Below are 26,060 nucleotides of genomic sequence, written 5' to 3'. Positions count from 1 at the left end.
CTTTAATTTTATTCATGAATACAAAGGTTCACTGTTCGTTGTTGTCATTTCCTGTCTAAGTTTTCCCACTTTGCCAATGAAGTAATCATTAAAATATTTGGAAATATCAAATGTTTTTGTGATGAATGAGCCATCTGATTCGATGAACGATGGAGTTGAATTTGTCTTTCTGCTCATAATTTTATTTAAAGTACTCCAAAGTTTTTTGTCATGATTATTTATATCATTGATCTTGGCTTCATAATACAAGCAACAGTTTTGTTAGCTAGAGAGATTTTCAACAGAAAGGTTCAATGCAACATGGTACTGTTGTTGCCTACTATGGCAGTTCGGGCACACAGTTTATCGTTTGTAGCCTAGAATACATTTCCCACCATGCCTTGCGAGGTCAATAAGGAAATGTGACTCGTAATAAACACCAGCAGCCGTTTTAGTGCTGATTGAATATAATTTATTTCTAAACTTTACAAAATTTGGCAATTATTATAAGTAGTATTTAATTATCTCGATCTAAGCTGATATGGAAGAATCGTAAGATAGGTAGGAAGTGCTTAATTGCTTTAAGTTTTAACTAGCTAACTTACTATAGCTAACGTTATGTGTACTCATGAACTCGGGTCAATCAACAACAGCTTTGTTAGCTAGCTAGTTAAGTAGCTAGCTAGGATGTTTTTTTGTATATTCCCAGGAATATTTCCCGTTTTTAGTTTTTACCGATATGTGTACTATGATTTATATCATATGTGGCTTGTTGCATGTGTTACATACAATATTCACACTGTATCATACTGTATTCTAAGGTAGGCAATCTCAGGGTGACGGTGCATAGCTAGCTAGTATTTTTCCTGTGAGACCTGTTTGATATCCCCAGGGTTAAAAAGCCCTTAGTCTTGTTTAGACATAATCCATGCTCAATGTTTATCTTCATGGTCGGGTGTATTCTGACCCCCCCCCAAAAAAATCCCTGTGCTCTTTAGAAAGTACGGTCTCTCGTCAAAAGTGGGCTTGTTCGACAGTGCAGGCTACTGCTGAATAACTGATTTTCAAATAACCTTGCATCATAAATAACTAGCAAGGTCTACTTATTATTTATAGGTCAGTCGTCACAATTTACCCACAAAGCATCATGGATGTGATGCCATAGAGATAGATGAAGGACTCTAGTGCCCTAAAGCTTGCGTTAGCATGGGCAGCACCATTGAGGACTTTCACCATTTTTCAGTTTGTTTGCCAACCACTGATGAATAATAAGACCTGGAGATTGTGTCCAATATGTTCGACCGTTGTTTTCAAGTTAATCGACTCATGATAATGAATTATACCTCGGTCCATTCATGGACTGTCTATATCTGGGTTGCATCCGGTTCACATGCGCACTAGCACTCAGTACGCACAGAGAGCAGAAACGACGTCATCCAAAAACATGGCAGACATTGGATGAATATAAAATGTTATTATGTTTGGATGTGTGTGATGGGAAAAAAAATAAGCCTCAGCGACGATTATTTTAATAATTCATTGGAAGTTTTGTGCACAAAGGTGATGACCAAAGTTTCTGATTAGGAATTTTCAAATATGACTTCTCTATGTTGCTGTCTATGCAAATTGTCTTTCTGGGCCGGGCGTCAGTTAAACTGCCGTACCGAAGCAAAACTGTAGGAGCAGTCGAAACCGTGCTTCTAGGCCGGAACCCAGGCCCTTGTTGCCAATTTATAGAAATATTAGAAGAACAAAATAGATTATTTCAAAATGCAGATGGCCTAAATGACGCTGCCCGTGCTCTCACAGACACCACAATGGGACAGATACAATGATGCGATGTCTAACTAAGTCAATGTGTGATACCTTACTATTTTCATTTAGGGCACCTGACCAGATGCATGACTATACCCCACCTAACACCTGTTCAACCCCATCTGAGTGCTTACCCCTAAGCCAGTGGAATGAGACAATGGAATGTGGAAGCGAGTTAGCAGTTGACACAATGAAAAAGGAACTGAAATCAAGGGCCATTGTGAGTAGCCTAATGCTGCGTTCATAACCAAGTGGGAAGGTGGTATTTACCACATACAACCGGGAAGAATCCAGTTGAACGGCCCTCCAACTCTGATGTCACATATTAAGAAAATGGCCTTCAACTGTATTTCGGGCAGTTAAATGCAACAACAAAACATTATTTTAACAATCTATTAATGTTTTTTTGAACACTATAATTTGTTTGCGAGCATGATAGCTGTACGTTTAGTTAATGTTGACGCAGCTTTTTTGCCATTAGCCAATCAACTTTTCTCAATGAGTTCAAAGCATGTGAATGCCTCCAACTCGTATTTACGACTTCACAACTGGTAATTACCACCACCCCACTTGGTTATGAATGCAGCATCATACGTAGGAGCCACATTAAGGTATTTAGACCCAACTGATTTTGGTCAGAAACCATTTAGGGATTTTTCAAGCCACCAGACACAGAAGTGGAACAGAAACCGAATCACACTTGAGCTGTCTTATCTTGCTCATTTTGTGTTGACGGTGAGACAACATAGTGAGGACAAACTGTATGTATGTTTTTACTGTATAGCCTAGGCTTTTATTATTGTCCATTTCACCTGCTTCACACTTCTCAGAGTGGAGGTTTGTTCCTACTCTGAAAATGTCCAGACTTCTGTAACCATGCAATTCCATTAAATAACTTTCTTTCCATTCTTTTCTTGTGTTCTCAAACTAGCTTGCAGATTGTTCTACCAGGATGAGATCCATTGTGTCTTTCTACTTCTGCTACCTGCTGTGCCTGTGCCTGGGGATCGCCTGTGTGGTGTTTGTGTCCATCTGGAACTCCCAGTGGCGTGGTGGCTTTGCCTGGGATGGCTCGGCCCTTCAGTTTAACTGGCACCCTGTCCTGATGGTCACAGGTCTGGTCGTGCTCTACGGCAATGGTGAGTGGCTCAGGAAGTGCTTTTACTTCCAGTCTTTGGTGCAGGTAGATGTGTCTCAGCCTTTGAAATGAGAACTTTAGGTTTTTTAATTACAATGACTGTCTCAGGTTTGGATAGTTTGTGTTATGTATGGGGGTTTGTTATGTAGGTGAGTGGCTTTAGTCAGTTGTAGTGAAACTACAATCAAGTGGTTTCACTTTCCCTTGTTGATGCAGATGAATGTGTCTCAGACATTAATTGGAAATAAGAACTGAAAGCATTTAAATCGCAATGAATGATTCATGTTTGGATATATAATGTTATGTAGGATATGAAGATGTTCTGTGCTGGTGTTTCGGCATATAGAAAGCTAAATAAAGTCACCTTAACTTCCTTCGCTGCTCCCTTCTCGTCTTTCCCTTGCACCGTAGGCATGTCAAGAACTTAACCACTTTGACAGTGTACTGCAGGGATATTCAACTGGAGGCCCACGGGCCAGATCCGTGCCGTTTATTAATTTAGACTGGCCCTTTGATCAATTCTGAACATGAATAAAAGATCTGCAAAAAAATCCCTGACAAAATCTGACATTCAGTGCCAAAATTAGATTTTTTGCAGTCTAGCCTATGTGGATAATTTTTTCTTCATATGAATTTGGCTCAATCGTTTGAACAGTTTAATCTACACAATATTATGACCCCATTCCTAAAAGCTACGACTCTCAGGAACAAATACGTGCCTTCTGTTTCCCTCTGATGCTCACAAGGAATCATTAGAAGGGAGCGTGACAGAAAAACATCTAATGACTGGGGGAAATGAATTCAAAGCATACTTCCTTCAGACTGGAATTTGGCATTACCTGATTTGACACATCCTTGTGTTATTTATTGAGCTGCATAGTTTTCAGATCATTTTAAAATGACCGAATTACTTTTAAGAAGCTTTTAATGGTTGTTTTAAAAAATGGTGAGCGCGAGCGTTGTGCCTAGGGCTGTTGCGGTGACCGTATTACCGCCACACTGGCGGTCACGAGTCATGAAGGCCGTCAAATTTCACATGACCATTTAGTCACGGTAATTAGGCTTCTCCAAGCTCTAATGCTGCTGCTGGTCATTAGTAGCCTACCAAACTTGCTAACGGTCTGGTACTCAGCACTCTATTGTCCCTCTAATCAAAATCCCATCAAACACTTCATGAGAGCCCATGAGCTCATTTTGCGCAACATTTCTATAGAGTGATGGCCGTAAATAAAAAGACGAAGATACCATCAGCTTTCTATAGGCTAGGCCTACTATATTTATTTCAAAACCTTCCTAATATTAAGCACATTGCTTCTATTTACAACAGGAGTATATCTTACCTGGCTGGCATAAAAATAAATAATGGGGAAAAGCATCCTCCATTCGCTATTTAAGTGCCTAGATTACATGTATTTTTCGATACAGGTGCATGATAATGGTCCATTCTAAATCAAAACAAATGTCACACATATATTACTTAGTGTATGTAAAGACAAGATTAAATCAAGAATAGCCTGATGGGTGACAATATTAGCCTATCACTGGTGAATTATATATTATCACTTGTGAATGATACCCAGCATAAGAAACAAAGCCTTTTTTTCCAACATTTTCTAATCATAGTCGCACACCTCATGTAGCCTAGCCCAGTGGTTCCCAAATGTTTTATAGTCCCATACACCTTCAAACATTCAACCTACAGCTGTGCACCCCCTCTAGCACTAGGGTCAGCGCACTCTCAAATGTTGTTTTTTGCCATCATTGTAAGCTTGCCACACACACACCATACGATACATTTATTAAACATAAGATTGAGTGTGAGTTTTTGTCACAACCCGGGTCGTGGGAAGTGACAAATAATAATAATAAATAATTTTGCTCTTTATTTAACCATCTTACATATAAAACCTTATTTGTTCATCGAAAATTGTGAATAACTCGCCACAGGATAATGAGAAGGGTGTGCTTGAAAGGATGCACATAACTCTGCAATGTTGGGCTGTATTGGGGAGAGTCTATTTTAAATCATTTTCCACACACAGTCTGTGCCTGTATTTAGTTTTCATGCTAGTGAGGGCCGAGAATCCACTCTCACATAGGTACGTGGTTGCAAAGGGCATCAGTGTCTTAACAGCGCGATTTGCCAAGGCAGGATACTTTGAGCGCTGCCCAATCCAGAAATCTGGCAGTGGCTTCTGATTATATTCAATTTTCACAGAACCGCTTGTTGCAATTTCGATGAGGCTCTCTTGTTCAGATAGCGGTAAGTGGACTGGAGGTAGGGCATGATAGGGATAACGAATCCAGTTGTTGGTGTCATCAGTTTAGGGAAAGTACCTGCGTAATTGTGCACCCAACTCACTCAGGTGCTTCGCTATATCACATTTGACATTGTCCATAATAGAGGTTGACCGATTAATTGGAATGGCCGATTAATTATGGCCGATTAATTTTTTTACACCTTTATTTAACTAGGCAAGTCAGTTAAGGTCACATTCTTATTTTCAATAATGGCCTAGGAACGGTGGGTTAACTGCCTTGTTCAGGGGCAGAACGACAGATTTTTACCATGTCAGCTCAAGGATTCAATCTTGCAACCTTACAGTTAACTAGTCCAACGCTCTAACCACCTGCCTCACGAGGAGCCCGCCTGTTACGCGAATGCAGTAAGAAGCCAAGGTAAGTTGCTAGCTAGCATTAAACTTATCTTATAAATAACAATCAATCATAATCACTAGTTATAACTACACATGGTTGATGATATTACTAGTTTATCTAGCGTGTCCTGCGTTGCATATAATCAATGCAGTGCCCATTCGCGAAAAAGGACTGTCGTTGCTCTAACGTGTACCTAACCATAAACATCAATGCCTTTCTTAAAATCAATACACAGAAGTATATATTTTTAAACCTGCATATTTAGCTAAAAGAAATCCAGGTTAGCAGGCAATATTAACCAGGTGAAATTGTGTCACTTCTCTTGCGTTCATTGTACGCAGAGTCAGGGTATATGCAACATTTTGGGCCGCCGGGCTCATTGCGAACTAATTTGCCAGAATTTTACCTAATTATGACATAACATTGAAGGTTGTGCAATGTAACAGGAATATTTAGACTTATGGATGCCACCCGTTAGATAAAATACGGAATGGTTCCGTATTTCACTGAAAGAATAAACGTTTTGTTTTTGAGCTGATAGTTTCCGGATTCTACCATATTAATGACCTAAGGCTCGTATTTCTGTGTGTTATTATGTTATAATTAAGTCTATGATTTGATAGAGCAGTCTGACTGAGCGATGGTTGGCACCAGCAGGCTCATAAGCATTCATTCAAACAGCACTTTCGTGCGTTTTGCCAGCAGCTCTTCGCAATGCTTCAAGCATTGCGCTGTTTATGACTTCAAGCCTATCAACTCCCGAGCTTAGGCTGGTGTAACCGATGTGAAATGGCTAGCTAGTTAGCGGGGTGCGCGCTAACAGCGTTTCAAACGTCACTCGCTCTGAGACTTGGAGTAGTTGTTCCCCTTGCTCTGCATGGGTAACGCTGCTTCAAGGGTGGCTGTTGTCGATGTGTTCCTGGTTCGAGCCCAGGTAGCGGCGAGGGGAGGGATGGAAGCTATAATGTTACACTGGCAATACTAAAGTGCCTATAAGAACATCCAATAGTCAAAGGCATATGAAATACAAATGGTATAGAGAGAAATAGTCCTATAATTCCTATAATAACTACAACCTAAAACTTCTTACCTGGGAATATTGAAGACTCATGTTAAAAGGAACCACCAGCTTTCATATGTTCTCATGTTCTGAGCAAGGAACTTAAACGTTAGCTTTCTTACATGGCACATATCGCACTTTTACTTTCTTCTCCAACACTTTGTTTTTGCATTATTTAAACCAATTCATTATTTATTTGAGGCTAAATTGATTTTATTGATGTATTATATTAAGTTAAAATAAGTGTTCATTCAGTATTGTTGTAATTGTCATTATTACAAATACATTTTAAAAATTGGCCGAGTAATCGGTATCGGCTTTTTTTGGTCCTCCAATAATCGGTATCGGCGTTGAAAAATCCTAATCGGTCTACCTCTAGTCCAAACGCTTGAGTTCATTTGCACACAAAAAATCTAACAATGATGGAAATACCTGTGTGTTGTCCTTGTTAATGCAGACAGAGAAGAGCTCCAACTTCTTAATCATAGCCTCAATTTTGTCCCGCACATTGAATATAGTTGCGGAGAGTCCCTGTAATCCTAGATTCAGATCATTCAGGTGAGAAAGAACATCATCCAGATCGGCCAGTTGTGAGAGAAACTCGTTATTATGCAAGCGGTGGTCAAAACTTTAAGCTCGTCTTTCAATTCAAAAAAACGTGTCAATACTTTGCCCCTTGATAACTAGCGCACTTCTGTATGTTGTAAAAGCGTTACATGGTCGCTGCCCATGTCATTGCATAGTGCAGAAAATACACGAGAGTTCAGGGGCCTTGCTTGAACAATAGTTAACCATTTTCACTGTAGTGTCCAAAATGTCTTTCAAGCTGTCAGGTATTCCCTTGGTAGCAAGAGCCTCTTGGTGGATGCTGCAGTGTACCCAAGTGGCGTCGGGAGCAACTGCTAGCACGTGCGTTGCCACTCCACTATAAATCAATTTGTATTTATTCGTCACATGCGCCGAAACTACAGGTGTAGACTTTAGAGTGAAATACTTACTTACAAGCCCTTAACCAACAATGCAGTTTAAAGAAAAATAAGTATTAATAAAAAATATAAATAATAATTGAAGAGCAGCAGTAAAATAACATTAGCGAGGCTATATACACAGGGTACTGGTACAGAGTCAATGTGCGGGGGCAAAAGTTAGTAGAGGTAATTGAGGTAAAATGTACATGTCGGTAGAGTTAGTGACTATGCATAGATAATAAACAGAGAGTAGCAGCAGTGTTGGGGGGGCAATGCAAATAGTCAGGGTAGCCATTTGATTAGCTGTTCAGGAGTCTTATGGCTTGTGGGTAGAAGCTGTTAAGAAGCCTTTTGGACCTAGACTTGGCGCTCCGGCACCGCTTGCCATGCGGTAGCAGAGAGAACGGTCTATGACTAGGGTGGCTGGAGTCTTTGACAATTTTTAGGGCCTTCCTCTGACACCACCTTGTATAGAGGTCCTGGATGGCGGGATGCTTGAACCCAGTGATGTACTGGGCCGTATGCTCTACCCTCTGTAGTGCCTTGCGGTCGGAGGCCGAGCAGTTGCCATTCCAGGCAGTGGTGCAACCAATCAAGATGCTCTCGATGGTGCAGCTGTAGAACTTTTTGAGGATCTGAGGACCCATGCCAAATCTTTTCAGACTCCTGAGATTGAATAGTCTTTGTCGTGCCCTCTTCACGACTGTCTTGGTGTGTTTGGACCATGATAGTTTGTTGGTGATGTGGACGCCAAGGAACTTGAAGCTCTCAACCTGCTCCACTACAGCCCTGCCGATGAGAATGGGGGTGTGCTCGGTCCTCCTTTTCCTGTAGTCCACTCTTTGTCCTGATCATGTTGAGGAAGAGGTTGTTATCCTGGCACTACACGGCCAGGTCTCTGACCTCCCTATAGGCTGTCTCATCGTTGTCGGTGATCAGTTGTGTCATCGGCAAACTTAATTATGGTGTTGGAGTCGTGCCTGACCATGCAGTCATGAGTGAACAGAGAGTACAGGAGGGGACTGAGCACGCACCCCTAAGGGGCCCACATGTTGAGGAACAGTGTGGCGGATGTGTTGTTACCTACCCTTACCACCTGGGGTCGGCCTGTCAGGACGTCCAGGATCCAGTTGCAGAGGGAGGTGTTTAGTCCCAGGGTCCTGAGCTTAGTGATGAGCTTTGAGGGCACTATGGTGTTAACGCTGAGCTGTAGTCAATGAATAGCATTCTCACATATGTGTTCCTTTTGTCCAGGTGGGAACGGGCAGTGTGGAGTGCAATATAGATGGCATCATCTGTGGATCTGTTGGGTCTGTATGCAAATTGGAGTGGGTCTAGGTTTTCTGGGATAATGGTGTTGATGTGAGCCATGACCAGCCTTTCAAAGCACTTCATGGTTACAGACGTGAGTGCTACGGTCGGTAGTCATTTAGACATGTTACCTTAGTGTTCTTGGGCACAGGGACTATGGTGGTCTGCTTGAAATATGTATTATTATTAATATTACAGACTCAGTCAAGGAGAGATTGAAAATGTCAGTGAAGACACTTGCCAGTTGGTCAGCGCATGCTCGGAGTACACGTCCTGGTAATCCGTCTGGCCCTGCTGCCTTGTGAATGTTGACCTGTTTAAAGGTATTACTCACGTCGGCTACGGAGATCGTGATCACACAGTCGTCCGGAACAGCTGATGCTCTCATGCATGTTTCAGTGTTGCTCTCCTCGAAGCGCGCAACGAAGTAATTTAGCTCATCTGGTAGGCTTGTGTCACTGGGCAGCTCGCAGCTGTGCTTCCCTTTGTAGTCTGTAAACAGTTTGCCAGCCCTGCCACATCCAATGTGCGTCAGAGCCGGTGTAATACGATTCAATCTTAATCCTGTATTGACACTTTGCCTGTTTGATGGTTCGTCGGAGGGCATAGCGGGATTTATCATAAGCTTCCGAGTTGGAGTCCCACTCCTTGAAAGCGGCAGCTCTACCCTTTAGCTCAGTGCGAATGTTGCCTGTAATCCATGGCTATTTGTTGGGGTATGTACGTACACTGTGGGGATGATGTCATCGATACACTTATTGATGAAGCCAGTGACTGATGTGGTGTACTCCTCAATGCCACCGGAAGAATCCCAGAACATATTCCAGTCTGTTTTTATAAAACAGTCCTGTAGCTTAGTATCTGCGTCATCTGACCACTTCTTTATTGACCTTAGTCACTGGTGCTTACTGCTTTAAATTTGCTTGTAAGCAGCATTGTAGACTCGTGAACAGATGTTAGCATGTTCCAGAGATTTCTGTAAGTCTTTAGCTGACACTCTAGGATTCTTCTTAACCTCATTGAGCATTGTGCGCTGTGCTCTTGTAGTCATCTTTGCAGGACGGCCACTCCTAGGGACAGCAGCAACAGGGCTGAAATTTCTCCATTTATAGACAATTTGTCTTACTGTGGACTGACTTTTAGAGATACTTTTGTAACCCTTTACAGCTTTATGCAAGGCAGCAATTCTTAATCTTAGGTCTTCTGTGATCTCTTTTGTTCGAGGCATGGTTCACATCAGGCAATGCTTCTTGTGAATAGCAAACTCAAATTTTGTGAGTCTTTTTTGGGGGGCAGGGCAGCTCTAACCAAAATCTCCAATCTCGTCTCATTGATTCGACTCCAGGTTAGTTGACTCCTGATTCCAATTAGCTTTTGGAGAAGTCATTAGCCTAGGTGTTCACATACTTTTTCCAACCTACACTGTGAATGTTGAAATGATGTATTCAATATTGACAAGAAAAATACAATAATTTGTGTGTTATTAGTTTAAGCACACTGTGTTTGACTATTGTTGTGATTTAGATGAAGATCAGATCAAATTTTATGTCATATTTATGCAGACATCCAGGTAATTCCAAAGGGTTCACATACTTTTTCTTGCCACTGTATATGTGATCGTAGTTCATCTATTTTGTTATCCAATGATTGTACGTTGGCTAATAGGACTGATGGTAAAGGCAGATTATCCAATTGCCGTCGGATCCATACAAGGCACCCCGACCTACGTCCCGATATCTCCGTATCTTTCTCCTGCGAATGATGGGGATGAGGGCCTTGTTTGGGTGTCTGAAGTAAATCCTTCGCATTCGACTTGTTAAAAAAATCTTCTTCCAGTAGGAGGTGAGTAATCGCTGTCCTGATATCTTGAAGCTCTTTTCGTCATAATAGACGGTGGCAGAAACAGTATGTACAAAATAAGTTAGAAATAATACGAAAAAACACACAATAGCACAATTGGTTAGGAGACAGTACAACGGCAGCCATCTCCTCCAGCGTGAGTTTCAAGTTTGAGGAAGACAATTTTCACTGTAAAAATGACCTTTATAATATAAGCATTACATGCAGAATTATATTTGCGGTCACTTTTGATAATGGTGTTTTTCACTAATGGAACATTCGCACTTATAGCCTACTACCGTGTGCGTATTGCTGCGTGTGTAATGTGAAGAAATAACCTCATAGTTTATCAACATTTTAAGCTAAATAGTTTATCAACATTTTAAGCTAAACGTTCTGATCTGTTGCGTCAGCCACATTGCATAAAACGTTTTTTTGATGCTAGTGGTTGTATTAATTTGGGATCCATCTCATCCCACAACTGTCCCAGACTATGTTTGGAATATTTATTTCTCGCACATAATATAATAGGTCGATTTTTGTACGATGGGGGATAGTAGATTAATATAGGCTAGTGCTTTTGCTGTTCGTTAGGCCTACTCATCGTGTTGGCTGATGAAAAGTAAATGTGGACATTTCTTCCAATATCTTTCAATATGCACCTCGGAATTGGATAAGGAATTAGCGCAGTTGCATCCCCGATGTGTCTGACTTGTAGCCTGTGAAGACCCGACCACGTGATGGAGAGCCATGTGAGTGAGAGACACTTCGGATTGCGAAGGGCACAACGCCGCACTCCGGGCCGCAAAAGTCATGGATTTTTTTAGAGTGCATTACGGCCAGAAAGGGGATGCCGCCATGAAATTCGATGCATTATCAAGTGCTTGTCAAATTGTGAATGAGAGACTATTGGAGTGTGTACAGCCTGCGCAACAAAAAAAAAACCTATCAGAGCTTATCCCTTTCAAGTGACTTTTTTCAAATCATCATTAGAGTCTCATCGTGCAGCCTTACAATGAATAAAACATCTAAACATATAGCCCAACGTTTGTAGAACAAGTAAAGGTACAGTAATAACTCTAAATGTAGCATATAAGGGGTACCTATATATTTGTTAACCGCTCAACGAAGAATAGCCGCATGTGCGCACTCCCTCAAATCGTTTGGAGAAAATATTTATATTTTATTCAGCTTTGTTCAATTGTATTCTTCATACTATAAGATAATGAAACGGAATTTTAAGGAAATCTTGTCTTCTAAATGAACTAGTGTAGCCCACGACCATTTGGCTTAGCCACAGCACGACCTAACCAGGGGCGAAAATCTGATATCAACCTTGGAGGGGACAATTACATGAAATTTTCTCAGGAGCAATTCCTGAGGGGGACACCAAAAGTAGTGCTGTAACACAGCCTACGTTGTAATATGTTAAATGTATATTGAGGGACCATAATCACTACTACTGGATAATTGTTAGGTACAGTAGTTAACTGAAGGGTTGTCCCAACTTGTTTAAATCATTATAATACTACTACTAATAATAGTTAAAGCAGTGTTCCTTATCAGTCCAGTATGTATGCAGGTATTCGTACTTACAACCAGCAATATCAAGAAAGGCCAGTAGGCGGCAATGGTACTGTACACTGTATGGGAGCAGTTTTCATAAATACAATGAACATGGTGTGATCTCATCGTAAAGAATCTCCATTGAGAACCATCACAAAGTTGGTCTCCGTATTGAATTGACCTTTTAATTTGACTTTGTGATACATTTATATAGTCATTAAATATGTGCTCCTGGCCTGAGTCTACTACAATATCTTTACAAGAACAAAAAGCTTAAAATAAGTACAGTTCTAAAAGCAAAATAACTACTTCAATGAAAAACCCAAATAAATCAAACAAAATATCCTTCAGTCAGTGTCTCAACTCTTCAAACAGCAGCTATGGACAAGTATGTCACACAAAGTATGCAATTTTAAATAAAATAACATGAAATAAATTATTTGTAAGTGTACTGTCATGTACTAAAAACTGAAAACTACTAAACAAAAGAACAAATATCAATTACACCAGGGGTTCTCAAACAGGGGTCCATGGACTAATTGCAAGGTGTCCGTGAAATAAAAAAAAGTGTAATGAACGTATTCAGTACCACAAGGTTTCCAGTAAGTTTACATATAATATAGAGGGGGTGGAGGTCCCTGAGGACCGCTCAAAACCTTGCCTGCCTTGCCTCAAAATATGCAGGGGTTCCAGTACCCAAAAAAGGTTGAGAACCACTGCTATACACACTACTGAACAAAAGAACCGAACATATGTTTGCGGGTTTCAATCCAACAAATTGCTGGCAGATATTTTCCCTCTTGAGACTGTCCAGCCTGTCTTTATGTACATTACAGACAACTACGCCGTTCAGTCTCTCTTGGCCCATGCTAGCCCGTAACCAAGTCTTCAACCTGCGGAGTGCACTGAAACTCCTCTCAGCCTCACATGAAGACACTGGCACCACAAACAAAATTCTGATAAGCACCTCAACTTGGTCAAACAACCCCCGCACCTCCACTGGAAGCCTCCTGAGGACCTCTGCTGCCTCTCAACTGCTGCTACAGGGGTATTTGTTGTGAAAGAGAGGGATCTGCACTGAAAGAGAATCTATGTTCAGCTCAGGGTACTGATCTAGAGACTCATCCAACTCCCCCGTGAGAAGCGCTCTTTCCAACTTTTGCAGGACGTTTAGACTGTCCTGGTCAAAACGGTCGCCAAACTGAACCTCCACACCATCCAACACTTTAAAAAATTCTGCCCTATAGTGATCCACTGCTTTGCCAGCAAATCGTCTTGAGTGCGTCTCAATGGATTCAATAGAGTCAATCAAAGTTGTTGCTTTCTCATACAGTGCAAGGTAGCTTTCGTCATTTCTCTTGCCCCTAAGAGATGACCGCACACACTCGACTGCAGCCTGCATACCAGAGACAGTCTGAGTTTTCTTCTGCAGTGAAATGTTTAGACATTCAAGCTCTCCAAGAACAGCAGAGGCAAGTGTGAGGCCCAGCACAGTCTTGCCTTTGCTGAAGTGCTCGAATAAGCCACTGGCAGTTGAAGCTGTCTTGGATGCAGTTTTTGCCATCTCCTCTAGGCTGCTTAGTACCCGCTCATACTGCCCTAGCACAGCTCTAATAGCAGTATTCAGCACAGTCCACCTTGTTGGACATAGGGGTTTCAGGGTGGTCAGATTTGTATCTTTGGACGTGACAATTGATTCAAACATGCTCTTAAACTTTCCTGACTGGCCATAGAGGACACCTAACTGATGGACCCAAGAAAGGGAATCCCAGATCAGTGGGGAGGCTGAGCAGCCAGCCTGTGTAATCAGATTTACACAGTGTGCTCCACAATGGACATAGAGGGCTAATGGCTGCTGCCTCCTCACAATTGCCTGTGCACCTGTGTATTTTCCTGCCATGTTTGAGGCACCATTGTAACTCTGCCCACGTAAGCCAGACATGGGCAAATTGAGCCTCAACAACACATCAGTTGCCACTTTCGCAATGCCCTCGCCTGTTGTCTCCGACACCCTGTATAGCCCAATAAACTCCTCGTGAGGGACAAGGTCATGGTCAACATAACGCAGACAGACACTCTCCTGTTCAGCACCAGAGACATCTTGAGTACCATCAACAATTAATGAAAATTGTACAATCGGAAGAGACCTACTCTCAGCTGCAATGCCTCGAATGACTGTATTGGCCATGATGTTCAGAATTTCATTCTGTGCTTTGGGGCCTTTGTACATTGTGGTACGCTCTGTTAACCACTTCAGTAAAATGGGATCATCCTCTTCTGCCCTGAGTTTCAAAAGCTGGTATAAATTCCCACTGTCATCCGTGTGGCCTCTAAAGGCTTGTCCCTGTCTTACTACATGCCGCACCGAACTAACAATTTTCATCAAGCAATGCCTTGCGTCCTCCTGCTGTTTACCCCACGCGCTGGATAACTGGACACTGATTGGATTTAGCTGGTGTGCTGTTACAGTTACAAAGTGGCGGTGGGTTTGGCAGTTTTGATGTGCTGTGAATTTTTCAATGGCTTTTCTCCAGTTCCTAAATCCTGCACTAATGAAGGCAGCATCTGCTCTTTGGCCAAAAGATGGCTGGCTTGAAAACCCTTGGCTACAGTGAAAACACAACACTCCTTTTATTGATGGATTATAATGTAGCCAGGGGAAATCGCGAAACCATCTCTCTTGAAACTTCAACACTCTGTTGGCAAGAGTTTGCGGTTCTATAAATTGTGGGTGTGGCTGATATGGTTTTGTGCCATCACTGAGGTAACTGGACGATGCTGTGCCACTGTCCCCTATACTGGTGCTGCTGGCAACAAGGGTGACACCTGGTCCTGCCGTGGCTGTGACACTGTCCTCTGAAGTCTCTCTCCTTGGCTCTTTCCCTTTCACCACCCTCACTGACTCACAGTCTGTCTCCTAGAAAAGAAATAAGGTGTTTGCTGTACTCCTAACTACCGGTACCCAAAACTACACAATTAATCACAACAGCAATACCATTGCCTTTAACAAATCTTAGTTTAGTCACCAGTTTAAGTTGAGTGGGGGTATCCATGGCATTTTCCAATTATGTCCCTATTTTACAAATAAAAAAAATTGAGAACCTTTCATAATGTTGCCAAACAAAGACTCAAGAAACTTACCTGAGACTCCCTGTCTCTGCCAGTCTGTCCCTGCATATCTGTCCCCAGCTCTGCTGTCTGTGTGCCATCTGTTGCCTGCTCTGCCTAATGACATCATTGTGAAACATTTCCATTAGCATTTCACTTCTTTCTTATGAACATTTTATCAACTCGTCTTTGAGATATTAGGCTACTAGAGTTCTTACTTTGCGTTTTTGGTGTACTGAAAAATACTCTGATGTCCGTCTTTTTACTTTTTTCTGACATTTTTCTACCTGGCTGGCTGGCTGGCCGGTCTAGCTGCACACACACACATTTACACAACACATGCTGCAACCTTTTGTAATTTTAACATAGTTTGTTTCATATTGGCTGGCTTCCAACAATAGCTGAATTTGCAAAGCTAGCGAGCACCAATTCCGTTTCTGTGGTGTTTGCTATAATCTTTGCTACCTGGTTAAATAAAGGTGGGAGAAAAAAATAATAATTCACTAGCGACAATTTAGCTTTTGCAACGAGACCATTAAATATATTTAAGACAATGGTATAAGAGAGTGTAGTTCTGTTCAGTTTGGACTTCAGTTTATCGCTAACCTTATCACAGGGACTTTGAAGCACTACAGCTGCATGCTAATCTTGGAATAAACTGACGATAGCAAATATTCCATCTTTGACGACGCCACATAAATGGAATAGGTACTAGCTAGCTTGATAGTTAATGTTTGCTTTAGTTTGCGCGTTAGCTCTGCAAATTCAGCTAGTGTGTGAACCCTGCAACATTAAAAAAATATATACATTGCTATGGCGCGATTGACTGGATTACCTCACGTCAGTTACGTACATGTGCCTTTCGGACAGTAGATACGAACCCTCTATTACCTTGCAAGCTAAAGAACTGGCAGTGGATCAAATCATTGTGAGGCAAAGGGCGGGGGGGTCGCAATCTTGTGAAACTTAAAAACGCGCTATTAAGTGTCTATAATCAGCACAAGTGCTTTCATTGCGTATTATTAAAAGTATTGAAATTACATAGTTATGTTTACAGTGATATATTGGGGGGGGACAAGTCATATTTTTCCCAGGATGGGGGGGTCGTGTCCCCCTCGTCCCTCCTGGGATTTCCGCCTATGGACCTAACATAAGGACAACTCAGAGTATGCTATTCTTTTCTTCTGAAATAGACTACTTTTTAAAAAAAATCATACCTCTTTAGACCTGTCTAAAATAAATATTGGAATTATTGTGAAGGTGTAGGCTATATTACATGGATTTATTAGACTTTTAAAAATGGCTTGTAGGCTATATTTGGAAGCCCGGAGATGTGTTTATGTTAATTAACTGTCAATTACCGTGAGACCGACAGTTATTTGCTTGACAATCACAGGCTGATGAAATTTCGTGACCGCCACAGCCCTAGTTGTGCTTTTCCTTTTCAATGATTAGTTGGTTGAGCGCCTTCCACTTCTTTCGTAATTACTTTTAGCAACATTACATTTTAAGATAAGTGCTTTATTGGTGTGTGTGTGTTGCTTTTTTATACAGTTCTTCCAAAGAATAATCGCTTATGGAAAATGTCTGGCCCCCCTGCAATTTTAGCCCCTGTAAGAATATAGTTGAATAGCCCTGATGTACTGTATACATGAGAGAAAGACAATTAAAACAAAGCTTCAATCGCAGCTTATATCCAAGTAAAGTGAGTGGTAACCTTTTTAAATGTTTGTGTCTTTACCTGTCTTATCTCTAGGAGCGGTGTTGTACCGCATTCCCCTCACATGGGGGCAGAATAAGCTGCCCTGGAAACTGCTGCATGCTGGTGTCATGCTCCTGGCCCTGCTCTGCTCCATCCTTGGCCTCTGTGCTGTGTTTGACTTCCACAACACCAACAGCACTCCCAACCTCTACTCCTTGCACAGCTGGATTGGCATTTGCACTACAGCACTCTTCACCACTCAGGTTTAGTATATCTGCCACTGCCGGCACACAAATTAAAACGGCATTGTCTTAAAAACAATTGTCAGCTCATATTACGCCATATAATGGCCTAAACGTATTATGTCGTACTTGGCATGTATGGTGATTGTTAGAATCGTAATGCCACTTTCTATGGCTGTGAGATGGTGACATATGTTTTGTTTTCAGTGGGTGATGGGCCTTGCTGGCTTCCTCCTGCCCTGCTCACCCATGTCATTCCGCAAGCTGCTTAAGCCTGCCCATGTGTGGATGGGAGGCTGCATACTGATACTCAGCATTGTGTCCTGCATCTCAGGGATCAACGAGAAGCTCTTCTTTGCACTGTAAGAGACATTGTCTGCGTCTCAAATAGCACCCTATTCACTATATACTCTTAGAAAAAAGGGTTCGAAAAGGGTTCTTCGGTTGTCCACATAGGAGAACCCTTTTTGGTTCCACGTAGAACCCTGTTGGGGTCCATGTAGAACCCTCTGTTGAAATGAACATGGAATCCAAAAGGGTTCTACCTGGAACTTAAAAGGGTTATGCTATGGGGACAGCCGAAGAACCCCTTTAGGTTCTAGATAGCTCCTTTTTTTCTAAGAGTGTAGTGCAATACTTTTCACTAGGCCCTATAGGTGAAAAGCAGTACACTAGGGCAGTGTTTCACATTGTTTTTGGAAGCGCTAACATTTCATTCAAGCCTTTGATTTGAATCATGTACAGTGCATTCTGAAAGTATTCAGACCCCTTGACTTTTTCCACATTTTGTTACCTTACAGACTTATTCTGAAATTGCTTAAATTACATTTGTTCCTCATCAATCTACACACAAAGTAGAAAACAGGTTCTTAGAATGTTTCGCAAGTGTATTAGAAATAAAGAACTGAAATACTTTATTTACATAATTATTCAGACCCTTTGCTATGAGACTTGAAATTGAGCTCAGGTGCATCCTGTTTCCATTGATCATCCTTGAGATGTTTCTACAACTTGATTGGAGTCCACCTGTGGTAAATTCAATTGATTGGACATAATTTGAAAGGGACACACCTGTCTATATAAGGTCCCACAGTTGACAGTTCATGTCAGCGCAAAAACCAAGCCATGTGGTCAAAGGAATTGTCCGTATAGCTCCAAGACAGGATTTTGTCGAGGCACAGATCTGGGGAAGGGTACCAAAAAATGTCTTCAACATTGAAGGTCCCCAAGAATACAGTGGCCTCCATCATTCTAAAATGGAAGAAGTTTGGAACCACCAAGACTCTTCCTTGAGCTGGCCGCTCGGCCAAACTGAGCAATCGGTGGAGAAGGGCCTTGGTCAGGAAGGTGACCAAGAACCCGATGGTCACTCTGACAGAGCTCCAGAGTTCCTCTGTGGAGATGGGAGAGCCTTCCAGAAGGACAGCCATCTCTGCAGCACTCCACCAATCAGGCCTTTATGGTAAAGTGGCCAGACAGAAGCCACTCTTCAGTAAAAGGCACATGACAGCCCGGTTGGAGTTTGCCAAAAGGCACCTGAAGACTCTCAGACCATGAGAGACAAGATTATCTGGTCTGATGAAACCAAGATTGAACTCTTTGGCCTGAATGCCAAGCGTCACTTCTGGAGGAAACCTGGCACCTTCCCTACGGTGAAGCATGGTGGGGGCAGCATCATTCTGTGGGGATGATTTTCAGAGACTGGGAGACTAGTCAGGATTGAGGGAAAGATTAACAGAGCAAAGTACAGAGAGATCCCTGATTAAATCCTGATCCAGAGCGCTTAGGACCTCAAACTGGGAAGAAGGTTAATCTTCCAACAGGACAACAACCCTAAGCATACAGCCAAGACAATGCAGGAGTGGCTTCGGGGCAAGTCTCTGAATGTCCTTGAGTAGCCCAGCCAGAGCCCGGATTTGAACAAGGTCTAACATCTCTGGAGAGACCTGAAAATACCTGTGCAGCGTCGCTCCCCATCCAACCTGACAGAGCTTGAGAGGATCTGCAGAGATGAATGGGAGAAACTCCCAAAATACAGGTGTGCCAAGCTTGTAGCGTCATACCAAAGAAGACGCAAGGCTGTAATCGGGTCTGAGTAAAGGGTCTGAAGGCTTATGTAAATGTGAAATTTACGTTTCTTTTATATATATATATATATATATATATATATATATATATATATATATACACTGCTCAAAAAAATAAAGGGAACACTAAAATAACACATCCTAGATCTGAATGAATGAAACATTCTTATTAAATACTTTTTTATTTACATAGTTGAATGTGCTGACTACAAAATCACACAAAAGTTATCAATGGAAATCAAATTTATCAACCCATGGAGGTCTGGATTTGGAGTCACACTCAAAATTAAAGTGGAAAACCACACTACAGGCTGATCCAACTTTGATGTAATGTCCTTAAAACAAGTCAAAATGAGGCTCAGTAGTGTGTGTGGCCTCCACGTGCCTGTATGACCTCCCTACACGCCTGGGCATGCTCCTGATGAGGTGGCGGATGGTCTCCTGAGGGATCTCCTCCCAGACCTGGACTAAAGCATCCGCCAACTCCTGGACAGTCTGTGGTGCGAGACATGTTGTCTCAAATGTGCTCAATTTGATTCAGGTCTGGGGAACGGGCGGGCCAGTCCATAGCATCAATGCCTCAATGCCTTCCTCTTACAGGAACTGCTGACACACTCCAGCCGCATGAGGTCTAGCATTGTCTTGTATTAGAAAGAACCCAGGGCCAACCGCACCAGCATATGGTCTCACAAGGGGTCTGAGGATCTCATCTCGGTACCTAATGGCAGTCAGGCTACCTCTGGCGAGCACATGGAGGGCTGTGCGGCCCCACAAAGAAATGCCACCCCACACCATGACTGACCCACCGCCAAACCGGTCATGCTGGAGGATGTTGCAGGCAGCAGAACGTTCTCCACGGCGTCTCCAGACTCTGTCACGTCTGTCACATGTGCGTGTGAACCTGCTTTCATCTGTGAAGAGCACAGGGTGCCAGTGGCGAATTTGCCAATCTTGGTGTTCTCTGGCAAATGCCAAACGTCCTGCACGGTGTTGGGCTGTAAGCACAACCCCCACCTGTGGACGTCGGGCCCTCATACCACCCTCATGGAGTCTGTTTCTGACCGTTTGAGCAGACACATGCACATTTGTGGCCTGCTAGAGGTCATTTTGCAGGGCTCTGGCAGTGCTCCTCCTAATCCTCCTTGCACAAAGGCGGAGGTAGCGGTCCTGCTGCTGGGCCTCCTCCATGTCTCCTGATGTACTGGCCTGTCTCCTGGTAGCGCCTCCATGCTCTGGACACTACGCTGACAGACACAGCAAACCTTCTTGCCACAGCTCGCATTGATGTGCCATCCTGGATGAGCTGCACTACCTGAGCCACTTGTGTGGGTTGTAGACTCCGTCTCATGCTACCACTAGAGTGAAAGCACCGCCAGCATTCAAAAGTGACCAAACATCAGCCAGGAAGCATAGGAACTGAGAAGTGGTCTGTGGTCACCACCTGCAGAACCACTCCTTTATTGGGGGTGTCTTGCTAATTGCCTATAATTTCCACCTTTTGTCTATTCCATTTGCACAACAGCATGTGAAATTTATTGTCAATCAGTGTTGCTTCCTAAGTGGACAGTTTGATTTCACAGAAGTGTGATTGACTTGGAGTTACATTGTGTTGTTTAAGTGTTCCCTTTATTTTTTTGAGCAGTGTATATACAGTGGGGCAAAAAAGTATTTAGTCAGCCACCAATTGTGCAAGTTCTCCTACTTAAAAAGATGAGAGAGGCCTGTAATTTTCATCATAGGTACACTTCAACTATGACAGACAAAATGAGAAAAAAAAAAGAAAAAAAAAAGAAAATCACATTGTAGGATTTTTTTTAATTTTTTTAATTAGAATTTATAAATTTTATCCCCTTTTCTCCCCAATTTTCATGGTATCCAATCGCTAGTAATTACTATCTTGTCTCATCGCTACAACTCCCGTACGGGCTCGGGAGAGACGAAGGTCGAAAGCCATGCGTCCTCCGAAGCACAACCCAACCAAGCCGCACTGCTTCTTTAACACAGCGCGCCTCCAACCCGGAAGCCAGCCGCACCAATGTGTCGGAGGAAACACCGTGCACCTGGCCCCCCTTGGTTAGCGCGCACTGCGCCCGGCCCGCCACAGGAGTCGCTGGAGCGCGATGAGACAAGGATATCCCTACCGGCCAAACCCACCCTAACCCGGACGACGCTAGCCCAATTGTGCGTCGCCCCACGGACCTCCCGGTCGCGGCCGGCTGCGACAGAGCCTGGGCGCGAACCCAGAGACTCTGGTGGCGCAGTTAGCACTGCGATGCAGTGCCCTAGACCACTGCGCCACCCGGGAGGCCCTTACATTGTAGGATTTTTAATGAATTTATTTGCAAATTATGGTGGAAAATAAGTATTTGGTCACCTACAAACAAGCAAGATTTCTGGCTCGCACAGACCTGTAACTTCTTCTTTAAGAGGCTCCTCTGTCCTCCACTCGTTACCTGTATTAATGGCACCTGTTTGAACTTGTTATCAGTATAAAAGACACCTGTCCACAACCTCAAACAGTCACACTCCAAACTCCACTATGGCCAAGACCAAAGAGCTGTCAAAGGACACCAGAAACAAAATTGTAGACCTGCACCAGGCTGGGAAGACTGAATCTGCAATAAGTAAGCAGCTTGGTTTGAAGAAATCAACTGTGGGAGCAATTATTAGGAAATGGAAGACATACAAGACCACTGATAATCTCCCTCGATCTGGGGCTCCACGCAAGATCTCACCCCGTGGGGTCAAAATGATCACAAGTGAGCAAAAATCGGTGACGGTGAGCAAAAATCCCAGAACCACACGGGGGGACCTAGTGAATGACCTGCAGAGAGCTGGGACCAAAGTAACAAAGCCTACCATCAGCAATGGCATTGAAGATGAAACGTGGCTGGGTCTTTCAGCATGACAATGATCCCAAACACACCGCCCGGGCAACGAAGGAGTGGCTTCGTAAGAAGCATTTCAAGGTCCTGGAGTGGCCTAGCCAGTCTCCAGATCTCAACCCCATAGAAAATCTTTGGAGGGAGTTGAAAGTCCGTGTTGCCCAGCAACAGCCCCAAAACATCACTGCTCTAGAGGAGATCTGCATGGAGGAATGGGCCAAAATACCAGCAACAGTGTGTGAAAACCTTGTGAAGACTTACAGAAAACGTTTGACCTCTGTCATTGCCAACAAAGGATATATAACAAAGTATTGAGATAAACTTTTGTTATTGACCAAATACTTATTTTCCACCAAAATTTGCAAATAAATTCATTAAAAATCCTACAATGTGATTTTCTGGATTTTTTTTTCTCATTTTGTCTGTCATAGTTGAAGTGTACCTATGATGAAAATTACAGGCCTCTCTCATCTTTTTAAGTGGGAGAACTTGCACAATTGGTGGCTGACTAAATACTTTTCTGCCCCACTGTATATACTATTGCAAAAAATTCTAAAAACCTGTTTTTGCTTTGTGGGGTATTGTGTGTAGGTTGATGAGGGGGAAAACTATTTAATCCATTTTAGAATATGGCTGTAACGTGACAAAATGTGGAAAAAGTCAACGGGTCTGAATACTTTTCAAAGGCACTGTATGTTAGTGCTAGGGAAAAAACTAACATGTGCACCCCTTTGAATCCCAAAGAACATTATTGAGAAATATTGTACTAGGGAATAGGTTGCCATTGGTAACATTTTATATTTTTTTATTGAGTAGGAAACAATGTACTCTTTAAACACATACTTCCATATTATAGCTAAAGACAAAAAGGATATCAACCTGTGTTGGACAATATTATTCAAACTGTATACAAAGTGTTGTGTTGATTCTTTCTTCAGGAAAGGAACCACCAATGGAACAATGCCATATGGCAAACTGCCACCTGAGGCATTGGTCGCCAACTCGTTAGGAGTCTTGATTGTAGCCTTTGGATTGGTCGTCCTGAAGATTCTATCCAATCAGAAATGGCAGCGACCAGAGCCTCGAAGTGAAGACCTGGGCTACAGTGTGAGTGCAACAAACCTTCTGATGTCATGTTGCCAAGTCAGATGTCCTGACCGAGTGCAGCACTGAATATGATGTGTAAAAATCAAAACAGATTTGTCCCATACTATGTATGCAGATAGAGCTGTATTATCTTCATAGCTGTTTGTATTTTTTTTTATAAGTACAGTATTGTGTGTTGTGAGATGGTTATAAACCCTGTTTGGTCTAAAACAAATTCATTATTTGAATGACATCTGAAAATGCTTTTTTATTTTCCAATACTATATTCATACTAGGTGAAAGTGTATTCACAGATGTATTCAACTCCTTTGTGTTTTTAACAAACTTTAATGTTTCCACATGCAGCCACTGCTTCAAGACGACAGCTAATGGAAGAGATGAGGAGGCTTCAAACCTGCTCTCAGCCGCTAACCATACTACGCAAGCTATCCAGAAATGTTATCTGCCCCTGCTGGGTCCAAAGTTGCCTTAAGCAAATAATGAGATGCTGAATGTCCTAGCCACTGTCAGGACCAGAGCCAACCCTGGGCATAAGGGCCCCTGGCCACTTGGGGGTCTGAACTTACTGTTGAGAGTTAATATAGTAAAATACACTAGGTACAATTTCAAAATGTGTTATTGCATCAGCAGTTTTTCTCTTATGTCAGACACTGACAGTCACTGAATTAGCCCATGTCAGCTAAAAATGTTTTGATTGGTAAGTTAGTCTAGCCAGCTATCTAAACCTTGTAGTAATCATGGCCAAATTACTGACTCGGCACGCAGGGCACATGCCAAGGGGCCCTGAACTCCAGGGCGCTCACATTGATTTTGTTAGTCATTCTCACTCAGATATCATATTGAAGTGATACTTCGGGATTTCGGCAATGAGGCCCTTTATCTACTTCTCCAGAGTCAGATGAACTTGTGGATACCATTTGTATGGTTCTGTGTCCAGTATGAGGCAGGCTAGAGGTAGTTTTGCAAGCCAATGCTAACTAGCGTTAGCACAATAACTGGAAGTTTATGGGTATCTGCTGGCATGCTAGCAGATACCAATAGACCTCCAGTCATTGCACTAACGCTAGTTAGACATTGCAATAGCGCTAGTTAGCAACTTCCTTCAAACCGCACACAGAGACATTAAATTGGTATCAAGAAGTTCATCTGACTCTGGGGAAGTCGATAAAGGGCCTCAGTGTCAAAATCCCAAAGTATCCCTTTAACATGGCATAAGTCAGGGCAAAATGTGTAAAATTGCTGAAAATCAGCTGTAAAACTGCAAATGTTTCTCTGTCCCATGGCAAAATGAGTAGAATTGCATGAAATTTACTTTCGACTTAAAAATGTTTCTCTCCGCTGTCAAGCTGGGACCACGGACATGTTTTGGCTACGAGGTGGAGCCCCCCCCCCCCCCCCCCCCCCCCCCAAGCAAATCTTGCTTAGGGCCCCCAAAAGGCTAGTGCTGGCCCTGGTCATGACAGTGTTGTAAGCAATAATATGTGTCCCATCAAGATATACGTTTTTATAAATGTATTAAATAGTAGATTTTACATCACTGCCTTGTTTCTTTATGAATATAATAATGAATAAAGTATGATATACTCAAAGATAACACAGTATTTCAGCATTTCTTTGTGACTGCCATTCCTGTTGTGCATGCAATTTAGGCTGTAGTCTCATCATTAAAGCTACAGTCTGGGATTTTGGAATCTGTTCAATGCTCATTTCAATTCTTTATATTGACCATTCAGTGTTTGGCCACAAACAATATGTTGTGTTCTTATGGGGGTAGAGAAAGCTACAGCTAGGCCTATTTTGCCTGGAGCATACCACCCTGCATCCCACTGCTGGCTTGTTTCTGAAGCTAAGCAGGGTTGGTCCCTGGATGGGAGACCAGATGCTGCTGGAAGTGGTGTTGGAGGGCCAGCAGGAGGCACACTTTCCTTTGGTTTAAAAAAATATATATACCAATGCCCCGGGGCAGTGATTGGGGACATTGCCCTGTGTAGGTTGCTGTCTTCGGATGGGTTGTTAAATGGGTGTCCTGACTTTGTGGTCACTAAAGATCCCATTGAACATATCATAAGAGTAGGGGTGTTAACCCTGGTGACCTGGCTAAATTCCCCATCTGGCACACGTACCATCATGGTCACCTAATCATCCCCAGTTTACAATTGGCTCATTCATCTCCTCTCCCCTGTAACTATTCCCCAGGTTGTAGCTGTAAATGAAAATGTGTTCTCGGTCAATTTACCTTGTTAAATAAAAATTCCAAAGTATTAATTTAATGACGTGAGCTATATGTTTTTCACATGGTGGCAGCAGTATCAAGGATTCAGTGTAGAGAGCAAATATCACACTAAATTGATAGTCGTGCGTAATGCGCAATAGCACATTTGTGTGTAGCGGACTACAATACATTTTAGATACAGTAGGCTAGGCTATACAAGAGCAAAATGTTATACAAAGTATGTGGATCTGTTATTTAATTTGGTCCTTGGGTGGGGTGGGATTGGGATGAGGGGATGGTGGTGTAGCTTAATTTTGTATGTATTCATGTTTGTATGTATTCATGTTTGCGGAGTATTATTACAAAATAAACATTTGATCACA

The 26,060-nt window shown here is 42.5% G+C and overlaps 1 protein-coding gene across 2 annotated transcripts; it reads left to right on the top strand.

The window, feature by feature from the left end:
* The first annotated feature begins 384 nt into the window (after positions 1–384).
* Positions 385–25,054, top strand: LOC120063361 (cytochrome b ascorbate-dependent protein 3). Of its 2 annotated transcripts, XM_039013702.1 has the most exons (7): positions 385–540; positions 1,864–2,014; positions 2,726–2,933; positions 17,199–17,407; positions 17,594–17,748; positions 23,297–23,465; positions 23,811–25,054. In XM_039013702.1, the coding sequence occupies exons 2-7, from the start codon at positions 1,877–1,879 to the stop codon at positions 23,832–23,834; spliced, it is 903 nt and encodes a 300-aa protein (XP_038869630.1). In that variant the 5' UTR covers positions 385–540; positions 1,864–1,876; the 3' UTR covers positions 23,835–25,054. The 2 variants fall into 2 exon arrangements, with proteins under 2 accessions (XP_038869630.1, XP_038869631.1); XM_039013703.1 differs by lacking the exon at positions 1,864–2,014.
* The last annotated feature ends 1,006 nt before the right edge of the window (positions 25,055–26,060 follow it).

The sequence above is a fragment of the Salvelinus namaycush genome, chromosome 18, assembly GCF_016432855.1.
Source record: "Salvelinus namaycush isolate Seneca chromosome 18, SaNama_1.0, whole genome shotgun sequence".
Classification (NCBI taxonomy): domain Eukaryota; kingdom Metazoa; phylum Chordata; class Actinopteri; order Salmoniformes; family Salmonidae; genus Salvelinus; species Salvelinus namaycush.
This window is presented reverse-complemented; position numbering and strand designations above follow the sequence as displayed.